This window comes from Ornithodoros turicata, chromosome 1, assembly GCF_037126465.1.
Source record: "Ornithodoros turicata isolate Travis chromosome 1, ASM3712646v1, whole genome shotgun sequence".
Lineage (NCBI taxonomy): Eukaryota > Metazoa > Arthropoda > Arachnida > Ixodida > Argasidae > Ornithodoros > Ornithodoros turicata.
In genome coordinates this window covers 64083086-64096816 of record NC_088201.1, presented here as the reverse complement: position 1 = coordinate 64096816, position 13731 = coordinate 64083086, and the positions used below count along the sequence as shown (strand labels likewise).

The 13731-nt window shown below is 43.6% G+C and overlaps 1 protein-coding gene across 3 annotated transcripts in view; it reads left to right on the top strand.

Moving 5' to 3' along the window:
* Window positions 1-13731, top strand: part of LOC135399756 (membrane metallo-endopeptidase-like 1) — a 29445-nt gene that overhangs the window by 7951 nt on the left and 7763 nt on the right. For all 3 annotated transcript variants that reach the window (XM_064631504.1, XM_064631497.1, XM_064631490.1), the window contains 4 exons: window positions 4355-4500; window positions 5765-6032; window positions 6199-6332; window positions 6975-7329. In XM_064631504.1, coding sequence (XP_064487574.1) covers window positions 4355-4500; window positions 5765-6032; window positions 6199-6332; window positions 6975-7329 — 903 coding nt within the window. The remainder of the gene's footprint in view (window positions 1-4354; window positions 4501-5764; window positions 6033-6198; window positions 6333-6974; window positions 7330-13731) is intronic.

Here is a 13731-nt window from a genome sequence, read left to right as displayed (position 1 = left end):
ACAGCCTATATTTAGTATGTCTAGATAGAACACAATGATTACTAAGGAAACGAATATTCCACACTACATACAAGGATCCTTACATGGAATCAGTGCTGACAATCAGAGGGGTTTTACACGACTACACTCTGTACAACATCAACATCTGAAGGATAGAATTGTAGGAAAAGTATCACTAATTGAAATTTAGAGGCATGTTACATCAATCTTTGTTTACAAAAGAGGATCACTAATCTTCCGCGAAAGCTTATCATATATTGTGAATTAAATTGCACAGTGTATATATTTCTCAAACAGTTGGACAGTTGACAATATATGTTGAAAGGAATTTATTACCAAATGACGCGATGCAAGTGAAGGATTTTGCAAGCATGACGCGCAGGCGGAGTCTACATTTTCTAATCATCGTAACACGCTGCGCACAAACGCAATCAGATTTTTGGAGAATCGAATCACACAACTGTCATCAGAAATGTTTAACCACTATACAATGAAGACGAGTACTACGCATAAACACAATGGAAGATATGTAATCTTAATTATAATAAGCAAATATTCGTTTTGCAAGCTTAACCAAGCACACAGCACAGATCACACGTAAACATAGATCCAATTCGCAAGATGTACCTGACGTTTCCCTAGTCCATACTGAAAAACTATCACTCTATTCATAGTTTCATAGCATACGGAACAGTACAAATGGAAAGGGAGTACTTTAATTTTAGAAGTTTTTAGCTCATAATGAGGCAAAACGCAAATTCCACACCAAAGATCATTTTCTTGTTCAAATTTTCAGTCAAAACTGTACACTCTTTCTTACAATTTTTTTAAGATAGATTTAAAAGCTGTCCATATAGTCACACATTCTATACAAGATATTTGATTGTGCATTAAATGCTAAAATTCATCGGATCCCTTTCAGGAGCAGTGGAGACTATCACACATCAGTAAGTGTTTCATTAAAATTTGAACGGGTGCTGCAATTTACGGACTGAGTTGTAGAAAATGTAATTTCACAAGTGTCTGTTGATTTCCTCTGTACAAAACTGCTACATTAATTTGCATTTCAGATGTGTTGTTTGTTTGTGGCTTCTGCATGTAGAAATTATTGTTGCAACGTTATCATAAAAAATTATGTAATTAAATTTGTTTCCCGTTATGTTATGTAATTAAATTTTGAATGAGTATTGTTTCTATCATTGAATAAACTTGACTTTCTCTCTTTGCTTCAGATGTTCACTCGATTGATATTTTGTGAGTTGAGAATTATGTATGCATGTGTGTCTGTTGATTTCTTGATTGATTAGCAATAATCTGAAATATGTTAAATGTGCAACGTTTCTCATTTTGATTGAGTATTGTTTCCGCTGATGCTAGAATAATATTTCTCGCTTGCTTAGATAATATTTGTCTAAAACCAGTTTGCACCTGATATTGATGTCTATTCTTATACTTTTTTGCTTGCTTGCTACTGTTTGTTTTGATAGAATTCTTATTGTTTTATTGAGAATCGAATAATGCTAACATCTCTTTGCAATAGTTGATCAATAAATATTTCGCCTGTGTTCAAACTCGACTGGTCATGAGAAAATCCTCGTTTCGAGGAAATAACCTGTAAGAGAGTGAGAGTGACCCCCCCCCCGCACCATGCAGTAACAAAGAATGCACACTTTCTTCGTTTTCGGCTGTATGGAGAGAGAGCGTGACCCCCACCAGGCTCAAGTAGCAAAAGATAGCTGGCTTGTAGTGTGTCTGCTTTCTGTGTGTTGGATACCTCCATCAAGGTAACATTTATAGTGTCTGTTAGAATGAAAATTGGGTAGTGCTCGACTCGATTAGATCGCAAGGCTGATTTTATGATAGTTAAAATTATAGATTATTTCGATTTCAAGTTATTAAATTTGTAATGTTTCTTGTTTTGATAGATTGTTTCGCTATTATTTTCCCGGATGTGTCTGTTGTTTACACGTTGGATGATGCGCCGTTTAGAGTGGTTCTCTGTTCTTCAGCGTTAACTCTGTGCTAATCACAGTATTAAATTTGTAATGTTTCTCGTTTTGATAGATTGTTTTTCAATTATTTTGCTGTGTGTATCTTTTGTTTATGTGTTGGATGATGCATAGGTTTGGCTCTCTGTTGGCTGTTGATCGTGTTTCTCATTTCCTTGCATGTGTGCTATTCACTTCATAAGAAACAGCGTAATTAAATTTGTGTCGTGTTGGAATATTCAACTTAGGTTCCCTATTGTGCTTGAAATTACTTACATCGGGTATCTGTTGTTTACATGTTGGACGATGCACCGTTTAGAGTGTTTTTCTGTTCTTCAGCGTTAACTCTGTGCTGGTCACAGTATTAAATTTGTAATATTTCTCGTTTTGATAGATTGCTTTTCAATAATTTTCCTGCATGTCTCTCTTGTTTGCGTGCTGGATGATGCATGGGTTCGGCTCTTTATTAGTGCTAGCTGTTGATTGCTCGTTATTTCCTTGCATGTGCGCTTTCACTTCACAAGAAACTGATTGTGTCGCTTTGGAACATTCATCTTGTAATTCAAATTAAAACTCTGCTATTGCAATCATGGTGCTCGCGTCTCAGACATTTTACAATAAAATTAGTAATTTGATTGTAATCGTATTGATTAAGAATATCTTCTTTGATTAAATGTACTGATCCATTTTCATTCTGATTCATTGAAAACTTGTGTGTATAATTACCATTAATACAAATATTATGTTTGATGTGTGATACCTCTTCAATGCTATTGCTTCATACCTGTAATAAGTAAGTATATTCTTTATTATGTGTATTGTATTGTGTTTCTTCCGTTTCATGTTCTTGGGCTGGGATTTTCTCCTTCACACAGAGTCACAACATAATTCCTGCCATTATTGGCTTTAATAAATATACTTCATCTTGTACTTTTGTGTATGGCTATCCTTTGCATATCTATACTTGTATGTGAACTGCCCACCGCTCGGCTGTTGTAAGAAAAAAAAATGCATGTGAAGCTGGCTTTGTTGGCAGTGTGCATGTATATACTTGCATGTAAACCGCCTACCGCGCAGCTGTTGTATCGGTAAAAATACGAATGAAGTCGGCCCAGTCGAGAAAAAAATTTTAATGAAGTCGGCCCAGGTGTGACGGCACCAACGCTTTGTGGGGTTGCCGGTGTGCATGTCCCTAATTGTATGTAAACCGCCTACCACACGGCTGTTGTATTGAAAAATTGCGAATGAAGTTCACCCGGGCGGAAAAATTGACAAAGAAGTCGGCCCGGGGTGAAAAATACACAACGATAAGGGCACGCACAGCCGCTGGTAGGCATCCGGACAGCCCCTCACCTGCGCGCCATCCCACCGCGCGCTGGAAAAAAAAAAATTCGCGAGAGAAGAGGCCCAGTTGAAAAAAATGTGTGACGGTAAACGAACGCCAACGTTCCGACCACCGATCACTTTATAAGAATCTGATTAATTAAATTTGTGTCATGTTGGAATATTCAACTTTGCTTCCCTATTGTGCTTGAAGTGACTTACATCTATCAGAACTTGTAATTAAAACTCCACTATTGCAATGACTGTGCTCACATATAGGAATGTTATTGTTTTTATAATAAAACTGATTTTGATTGTAATCGTATTGATTAAGAATATCTTCTTTGATTAAATGTGCTACTCCATTTTAATTCTGATTCATTGAAAACTTGGATGCGTGATGATTACCATTAATAAAAAATATTGTGTTTCTTCTGCTTCAGGTTTTGCAGCTAGATTTTCCCCATTCACAGATAGACATTACAGCATTGGCTTTAATAAATATATTTTGACTTGTACTTTTGTGTATGGCTATCCTTTGCATGTCTATGTTTGCATGTAAACCGCCTACTGTACCTGTCATACCTGGTTTGCCAATCCCGAACGATGCGCAGCTACCCAGGGCTGACGAGCCGCAAACACGGCGAAACACGTGTCCTCTGGTGCTGTCGCATCGTTCAATGAGTATCTGTTTCTCTACGTGCAGCCATAGAAGCCATTTTGGCTTTCCCCCTCTTTATATATATATATATATATATGTGTGTGTGTGTGTGTGTGTTATTCTGTGTACGTTTCTCGATGTTGAAACACTGTGTACTGTAATTCATTAATATACCAAGTATTAGTTCATTTTCTATGTGTCTTGTGATGCATGTTGATTGCTGACATGTTATGAATACTATGTAATAAGTTCCGCTAATGAAGGACGGGGCCTGGGACACGTCAAGCAGCTGGATCTGGATTTTTTTCCCAGAGCTCCGGGTGCAGCTATTGAGCCAAAATAAAGATGATGATAATTATGATTTCTTAACTTTGTCCCATAGCATGACGCCATCATCAGGGTTGGCCAATCAGCACTTGCGAAAAGGGTGCAGCCGACGGGGCAGAATAATATTGAGAAGGCCGTGCGTTTCTATCAAAGTTGTGTCCGGGCTAAACAACGAGAGGACGATGAGATCATCACTGGAAGGTAAGCCTTTCCATTCGTTCTGCGTATGTAGAAGGCGTCTTCTCTTGCAGTTAATTCTTTTATCAGGCAAAAGGTAGACGTTTGTTGAAATGGCGAGCATTGTAAGAAAACATGGAAGGCCTTGAAAGTGAGACTGTGAATACTATGCAGGGTCAAAGGAGGTATATATAATGAAACTGAGAAAGACGGAAAGACACGGGACAGTGAAGACGACCCCAACAATGGACTCAATTGAGAAATTACTTGATCCCTTCACTGTTCTGCGTTTCACGGTTTCTGCCAGTTTCATGATGTACACAGACCAGCAAGTCTGCGCACTTTCCTCTCTGAGGTGCCATGTATCTTGCTAAATGTACTGAAAAATGAGGAAAGTGAGAGAAGAGAAAACGAGGAAATGTTTGGACTGGCTTTAGAATAGTGACTGAAAATCAAACCATTTCAGCGAGTCCCTCCACCTCTTATCCACTCGGCACGGTATGACTAACACTTTGGGACTGTCGGCTGAGGCCATGGTGGCGCCTCCCACCAAATGTCAGCAAACGCCGATGTCCCATCGTAAATATACCGACCATTATCAGTACCGGGTTATGTACTTGCTAACCTTCTCAAACAACCATTGGGCAGGTTTATCATCTTCGTGTAACTTCGGTACTCCGTTTAAATTCTCTCGTGAGAAAACCTTTCACTTCTATCGCTTCGCGAACGTCAAACTCCGGTTGCGTAGACAATCTCTTCTGCGAAAAAGAAGAAAAAAGAAAACATAATTCCTTTAACATAATGGGGTACCTTACTGTACACCGTGCTGTTCGTGCCTTGGCGCGGAACTGTCAAACCAGCAGGATCTGCAGAAGGCTGTTGTACGACATGGTACAGCTTCCTCCCTCTCAAGTCTCGAATTATTCAGACAGTTATGGCAGCAGCGGTGGGCACTAACGAGATATTCAATTGTTGTACCTGTTAAACAGCCTCCAGTGCGTAGAAATGTGATATAAAAATAAGTAATAGAAGTTGAACCTTCGCTGTATCTATATATATCTTTGCCCACCCCGTTTTTCTTCTATGTTGACTGATGCTTCACTCGTTATAACTTTGTAGTGCTTTGGGTGCAGACAGTAACGAAAATCTGTGCATATCAAAGTAGCTTTATCCTGAAATCTCCTCATGTCAAAGCTAATGTGGTTCAATACCTATGTTTCGTCAAGTCAGTCTAAGAGTACTCAACAAACGCGCTTTTGGATAAATGGCGTCTTTTTTCTGTGGGCAGGTCCTTACTGCGGTTAATGCGGCTGCCATGGCCAAGAGTCGATGTTACAGCCGATCCTTTGCTGGTTCTTCTGGATCTATATTCCAAGTGGAGCCTCGCGCTGTGGTTCAGCGTGGAAGTCGGCAGTGGAGCATTTCCTCCGGTCGTTTTCAACTCATATTCACTCATTAACAACTGGCCTTGGGTGACTTGGATTGATCCCATCTCACAGATGCAGAACGGTCGCGACATCGTACGAATTCTATTTCATCTCTTCAACAGCGACATAGTGAGTGTGCTGTGGAAACGTGCGCGTATTATAGCACGATAGATTTAGCTGCATCCTCTAATGTCCGCCTCTTTAATTCAACATTGTATGCCAATTTCTCGTATGACACGGGCTCTCTAGAACCAAAATGTGAAAATACCTCGAACTTTATGTTGTTACACTGCAGAACTTCGCTTTGACGGACACTTTCCTGAACCAGCTGCAGTCGACGGACAACATCGTTATTCCCACCCTGAGATCTGCTGCCGCACGACATGAGGACGACGTCAGCTTTGAAAATGTGGTTGACTTTAGCTACGGGTAAGTTGATTGAAAAATGGATGTAGAAGTCCTGTTAAGCAATCATCGTGACTGATACCACGGATACTGGGCTCTTTTGTGGCACGCTCGCGTTACTCGCAGACTGTGGCTCTGCAGTAGCGCTCATCTAGAATAGGCAATCCCCCTTCATTGCTAAGCTGTGTTTTAGTATAGAGTTCCTCTTCGGTGTGGAATATTTGTGGACAGGATATCCGAAGTGAATCCAAATGTATTCAGTGAATTGCAGACCGTACAGCGATGCTCCATGCACTAAGACAGACCTTCTCCGCATTAATCAGTCATCTCCAATCACGATGCTCAACGTGGTATCGTTTTTAGCTGTTGAGACCGAGAGACGTACGCAATTATGTGTCATCCTTTGTGTGTGCAAATTGTCACTGAGAAGCATACGTTCACACCAAATTATTGGATAGAAGGATATTGGCACGGTAAAGCTGGAGCACTGAATCGAACCAGTCGATCACATGCTAACGCTTCATTGTGCGGCTTTGCTACGAAGGACAAAAGCGGCTCGCTTCGTGCACGTCTTGGCCCTTTTGGGCCTACCATAGTGACTCGTTTCGATCACTATGTATGGTAAACAAGTTGCTGCGTCCCAAGACAAGTCGATTCTGTTAACAGGATCGAGGTACCCAACATGACTGAACATACCTGGGTGGATTACTTACGGCGCACTCTGTCGAGCAACGTTCAGGTGAACAGTCCCGTGAAAGTAAAACAGTTGTCTCTTCTTCGCGCCTGCGCCAGTCTCCTACACGACATCGAGAAGAACCATCTGCTTCTGCACATGGGATGGCTCGTGGCAGTCACAATAGGAGAGTTGATCATTCAAAACATTACACAGATCATGAACCATGGTACTAACCATGCGCTGCACGAGGAGACGTCGTATACGAAATGCTTTTTCCTCACGGAGGACCTCTGGACATTCGCTTGGAGTGTGCCAATCCTGAGCAGCTATTTGAACAGACAAAAAGTGAGTGAGTTTATACATATCTATGTAGATGTGATCATGTAGTAAATGTAGCAAAGGACACTATGCCGTTCTATGGCGCTATTCAATTATCCGTGCGAAGCCAGTGTGATATAAAAATAACGTATACGCTTCACAAAGACGGCAGCCATCCAGAGCGGCAACCGCTTGTCACCGGAAGTCTACGACGCGGTCATACGATCCATGCCGTACGCTTCCGGTAATACTCCGGTCGTACGGGACCTTTGAATTCACTGTCTAGTGGCCGAGCTGCGATTTGAAGTTAACTGAAGACTTCTTCCGCGTCCGTTAAGGGAACAGCCGCATAGCTTGTCACGGCCTGTTTCGCGTAAGATGTGTTACCGCCGTAACAGTAGCAGAGGCAAACAGCAACACTTTAATTTAATGATGATGATGGTGATTGGAATGTATCATTGCAGGCGACACCCCAGCCCATTGTATGTGGTAATTTGGAGTAAATATAGGGGAAGGGGAGCAAGTTGAAACAGTTTTTGAGAAAACCGTCTTAATTCGAAGCCTATACTTGGGGGGTGTAGCCGTTTCAGCGCACTAGCTGCACTGTTGGTCCCTCTGGATACTGTTGCAATAAAAATGACTGGAATATTTTGTGACAATATGGCCAAAACCTTTTAATATGCAACAGGAGGCAGAGTGTTTCAATATGCCCCAACCTCGGGGGAAGTAGCAATAGGCTACGGGTATGTTCAAACAATTCGGTATTGCATGAGGCAGGAATCAGGGAATTGCCGTGCAGTCACGGCAAACGTATAATACATCTTTGTTGCTACAATCCCAATGCGACCAGCCTGTGCAAACCTTGCAGTGAGCCCTCTCCTGGTTCGGCTCGTACTTCTCATGTCACATCAGACACCAGACAGTAACATTTCATGAAGTAATCTACAACAGTGTTTGAGCGCCGTTTATTACTGGACGTTCTAGGCTTTGCTGTGCTCACTGTTCGCTGTGTCTTGCTTTACTCTGCGATGTACATACGACCTCTACGATTCGAAGTTGAAGCCCTTGTTGCAATCTGCCCCATAGTGGCATGGCACCGGTAAGCGCCATTTTGCCGCCGAGGGAGACGCCATAAGTTACTAGAGGTGGGGAAGTTAAGACTCCGAAATAAGGACATACAAGTACGTCCCAACTATCGTGCTTCTTGTGCAAGCATTATCGAGCACACACACAATAGGTGTAGTCAGAGAAAATTTGCTTTTGACGTCACGAACGATATTTTGTTTTCTCGGAGGCGATCCTTTCTACGCAGCCTCGTGACTCTGTTCTGAATGAAGCAGAAGTGCGGAACGATGCTACCGTCGAAAAGTATTGAGGCTTCTGCCAGAAGGGGACCAGTAAAGTTGACTGTTTGAGTATACCCCGTGTTTCCATGTAATGACAAGCTTCACAGCGAGGACCGAAGATCTACATTGTCGAAAAAGGGGAGCAACTCAGGTTTAAGGCGGCGCGTTAGTTAAAGGGACTCTGAATTCCGACTCCGGACTCCAAAATTTCGATTCTATAGTACCCTTTTACTCCTCGTTCATCACCGACAATAACGCCGAAGATCCGACACGAAAGAGTGGAGCAGTTTCTGTGCAATTTGATGTAATGCGTGGCAATAGCAGAAGACGGATGCTGAGAGTATACCGGAATTCCCTCTCTGGAAATCGGAGAAAACGTCATTCGGAAAAATCCAATCAGGGAGCGGTTTGCGACTGGCGGGCGAGTGCGACGGCGTCTGCAGGTCGCGGAGAGTCTGTGCACTGTGATCGGCTTGTGGAATGTCACTTCTGAGTTAGCGCCGAATGTGTTCGTACAGCCAGGAGCGTAACGTCGTGTTCCTCGCGACATGATGACGTCAGGACTCACACTGGTAAGCGAAAGTCAGCGTATTTAACGAGGACATTTCACTTAGTATATTGTAGTGCGAACGTGAAGCTATGAACGTGAAATATGGAGACATTGCCTGCGCTTCGCTCACATTCGTGTGCCTGGCTTACGTCATCATGGTGTTACTATCGCTGGGACTTCCCTAGCTGCAGAGGAAGTGCAGACCTTTAAAACTCGTTTATTTAATATGTGAGCTGCTTTCTGAAGAGAACCTTGGCCAAGTTGACTGTGAAGTGAGGCTGAACATTACCGTATCTGTCTCACACTCACGTTTCCGGATGCGATAGTCACTTCAAGAGGATTTGACTAAGATAATTTCACGATAGTGAGAAGGCGAGAGAGTAGTTGGTTTAAAGACACTGTAAACGTGGGTAGTGCGGGCAATGGAAAGGGATGTGTCCCACATGTTTGGAAACCACCACAGTGGCGACATCAGGGAGTGTCCACTTGTTGCAAGCGGTAACGCGGCTGAGCAGGAGTGACAATGAGTCGCACCCGAAGAATTAACGCAGCATACTGACGAGAGATATTTCGTGGCTAGAGTTGGACCGACTCTCGCAAGCATAAATGTAGAAGGAATGTGAGTTGCCCACTGGGTTTCATGAAGGGTCGAAGAATGGAGAGACGGACGGAGAGACGGACACAATAATGGATGGTCACCTCTCAGCAGTGCAATACTTGTCCGTCTGCTTGGAATAGAGAGAGAGAGAGAGCTCTGCTTTTGCGGCGCGGTCAACCTGCTTGTTAAAATAACCAAAACGAGCGAGACATCGGGAGGCTACCCTAAACTACAGAAAAAAAAAAAAGAAAAAGAAAAACAATTTTCCAAACAGTTTTGTGTGTGTGTGTGTGTGACGGCCTCTGGATTCGGGAGTGAAATTCCTGTTACGTCACTTGCAAAATAAACGCTGTCGAGAGCGCTTCGGTCTTGGAGTCGTTCCTCACGATCCAAAATATCGAAAGCTCCACTGTGTAATCGTCAATTTAAAGGTGCACTGAAGTGCAAAAAATATCGTCGCAGAAAGAGGGATGCTGTTACCTTGACATCAACACAAAAGGAACAGGATTCATCCGTATCTTCGTTCGCGATTTATGCGTAAAAGAAACTGCAATGTACACTTTTATCCATCTCAAGAAGAGCGACAATTCGGAGGGGCCTCCGATAGGTTTCCTCGAATGATCAGTGAGAGCCTGCTCCGCATTGTCGGCCTTTTTGGAAAGAAGAGGAAAAGGGAAAGCGCAAATTGCGGTTTCTGTAGCTCACATGTCACGAACGAGGTAACGGATGGATCCCGTTTCTTTTGTGTTGGTGTCAAGGTAACGTCATCTTATCATTCCACGAGGAGAAGTTTTCGATAACGTGAGGTATCGAAAGATATAGCACTCCCCTCTCTGGTGCAGCAACTCTGGGATACACTGGTGGAGTTCTAATGACATGGATCGACTGAAGAATAAACGATCCATGCAGCGGGCGAGAAGCGCCAAACTCATCCACGACGTGCGTGCCTTGCTTCAAGAGCCCGACGACATCGTGAACGCCCTTTCACGGCGCGCGTGATCGTCTCATCGAAGCAACGATGAACTCGAGGAACTTAACGTCCAAACCGAGCACCTCGTCGTGAACGACGAGCTGGAAGTCGAGTACACTACTATTGGAGAGTTGGAGGATCAATTTGCAAGGACTCCTAGTTGCATCCAAAGTAAACCAGCTTCCTTAGAAATGTGATCTGACGGGCCTCCTACGCTGGCAAACCGGTGGTCTGCAGTGAAGAGGCCCATAGAACGGTTGTTAACCTTCCTAAGCTTCAGTGACGCAGCTGACGGAAGAACCAGCGCACTGGCAACTGTTCTGGGAGCAATTCGAAACAGCTGTACACACAACGACTTGTCGGACATAGAGCAGTTCCAGTAGCTGCGGCCACTCCTTGTGGGCCCGGCATGGATACTGCAATCGTTTGGTGCCTCATATTTCTCCATGGTGGTTGACATTCTAGTAAGAGTGATTATGTTCGACATTGTGTTGAAGGATAATGGCACTTGAAGCAGTGGCGCTCAAACTTAGGAATTTTCATCCCTGTTGGAATAAAGCGTCAAATACATCGCATTCCTTGGGGGAAATGGTGAAACTCCTGAATTTCTTGAGCGTGGAGATCGAGAGCAGAGAGTGCCCGGGAGTATTGGATAGCTCCCCACCACCTAAAGGAAAACAAGGACTAAATACTTCATCTGCTGTCGTGCTACACGGGTCTGGCAAGCAGCGCTCTACTCGTTTCTTCTGTACCTCTGAGAGCCATAATGTGGATACCTGTCCATGTGACCTCACTTTGGAGGAAAAGAAGAAGAAACTTGTATCCAGCAGGCGATGTTTTTTGTGCACGACACGGTGGCATATCCAAAGAACGTCTCAATTCAATTCAATTCATTTTTTATTTTCATGGTGCCCATGAACAACTGTAGACAACGATGACGAGCTGGACCAGTGGATGCTGCAACGAGGTCTTTACGGATGGATACAGCTGTTATCTCGGATTATAGATCGTACAGACGCACTATGTGTTCAGTAATACGAAGTGAGGCACCTATGCCGAGGCATAGTGCAACCCAAGGCGAACCTATACTGTTGTAGAAGTACGTTAAAATCGGGAAGCGTGTTATGCAGGCTTTGAGGATTCCACTGTATCACTACCGCCTTTCTGGATACCATAGGACTTTGATCCTTATTGTGAAGGGGCTCATTATTTCATTCCCCGCATCACCACCAGCAATGGGGTAGAGTATCGCCCCTGGTGATGAAACTCTCCATTCATCATCTCGTAATAAAGTTGTTGTTGTTGTTACGGCGTTCTTATACAATGTTTCCACGTTGTGTGCAAGAAAGCTACTTCAGTGCCAGAAGTGTTGGAAGCTGAACAGTTTGCGACGATCCAGGAAATACAGCCACAATTGCCTTGAGCGTTGAAAGACCTGCGTGTTGGTACGGGTCCATATTCCAAAAATGGGAGAACACAAAAAACAAAGCTTGTCCGTACCATATCTGACGTTTTTGGTGCTCGCCCATTTTGGAATATGGACACAATTACCTTGAATGCTTCAAATGGATCGCAGAGAAGGCCCTTCTTGGGCGGCAAATAATCTTTATTGTCTTGTGACTCCTGTTTCCAACACACTGTGCTTTCTTGGTATCTTCGTTGTTGCAGAATTGGAAGGACACTTCGGCTCTCTTTCGGCGTTGCGCTCTGGTCTTCCACGGAGCCCAGTACATATTCTACATTTTATAGCAGCTCATCAGTTTTGTGCCATGTGGTCGAATCTCTGGCACTGCGTTGGGCCTTCTACATATTAATGAACTGTGAACATCGGAAATCCTAGGGTAATTCGGTGAGGAAGACAGATTGACAGATTGAGCCAGCATGACGCTCCGTAAACACATCACTGCATCCTCAGCCATGGAATGTTGAATGTGTCTCGTAGCAGATGTGGTCGCCTGCATCCTTCAGATCGAGTACGAGGTTGTGATTCGAGTACTAAACCTTTGGGACGGTCCCGTATTTCTGGTATACGATTTCGGTTTTAAAGGTAGTACTGGAATTTCAGCTAAACCCCTTCCTGACGAAAGGTTGCGCGCTACCGCTTTCGAACGCACAGGGACGAATAAGGACCCGTCACGATGGAGGCAGTTTTCTCAAAGGCGACCGCATTAGGATCCACCTTCCAGAATGAATATCCGCTATATGCTGGCCGGAATCATATGGGATTGCCACTAGCTCTGTTCTTCCAGCATCTAGCAGTGGTGAACGGGTCATGTAATGTGTAGGTATCCCAAATCTCTGTTGTTTGACGGGGTGTACCGAGGTGTTCATTTCATGTTCTTGTGTATCCCCGTCTTCTTTATGATCGTCACAAACCGACTCAGAGCTCTGTAACCGTCAGCATTTGGCAGGGCGAGCGGTGACGTGTTGACTCGCCAGAAGCTTCCGACCGACATCGGACCTCCAGCTATACACTCTAAATCTAGTACCTTCTAGTAAAGTGTAAAAATTTCAAAATTTTTACCCTCTATTTCAGAAGTTAGCCTGTAACCTAAGGGCAATACCCTCTATGAACGTTACAGAGATCACCCATAAATAGAGGTTACTGTCTCCTAACCGCCACACCGACGCAAAAGTTTCGCCAGGCATGGCTGTTTCTAAGATGCTTGCCTCTTCACAGACGCTACAGAACAAATGGTGCTCAAAATGTGATCTCATCAGTGCAGAACGCATACTGTCATTCGCAACATATTGCCACGTATCGTCTTTGGGGCGACCACACGCAACACCGTTCGTGGCATAAGTGGGATACGTGGCAATATAGCTATAACATACGTAATTCGCCTAAAGGCATCCAGTGGCAAAAAACCGAGTGATCACTACATGTACAGATTCACATGCACAACAAACGAAAGGAAGAAATAATTGCAACTGGAACATACGTATTATTTAATTGGCAATCCTG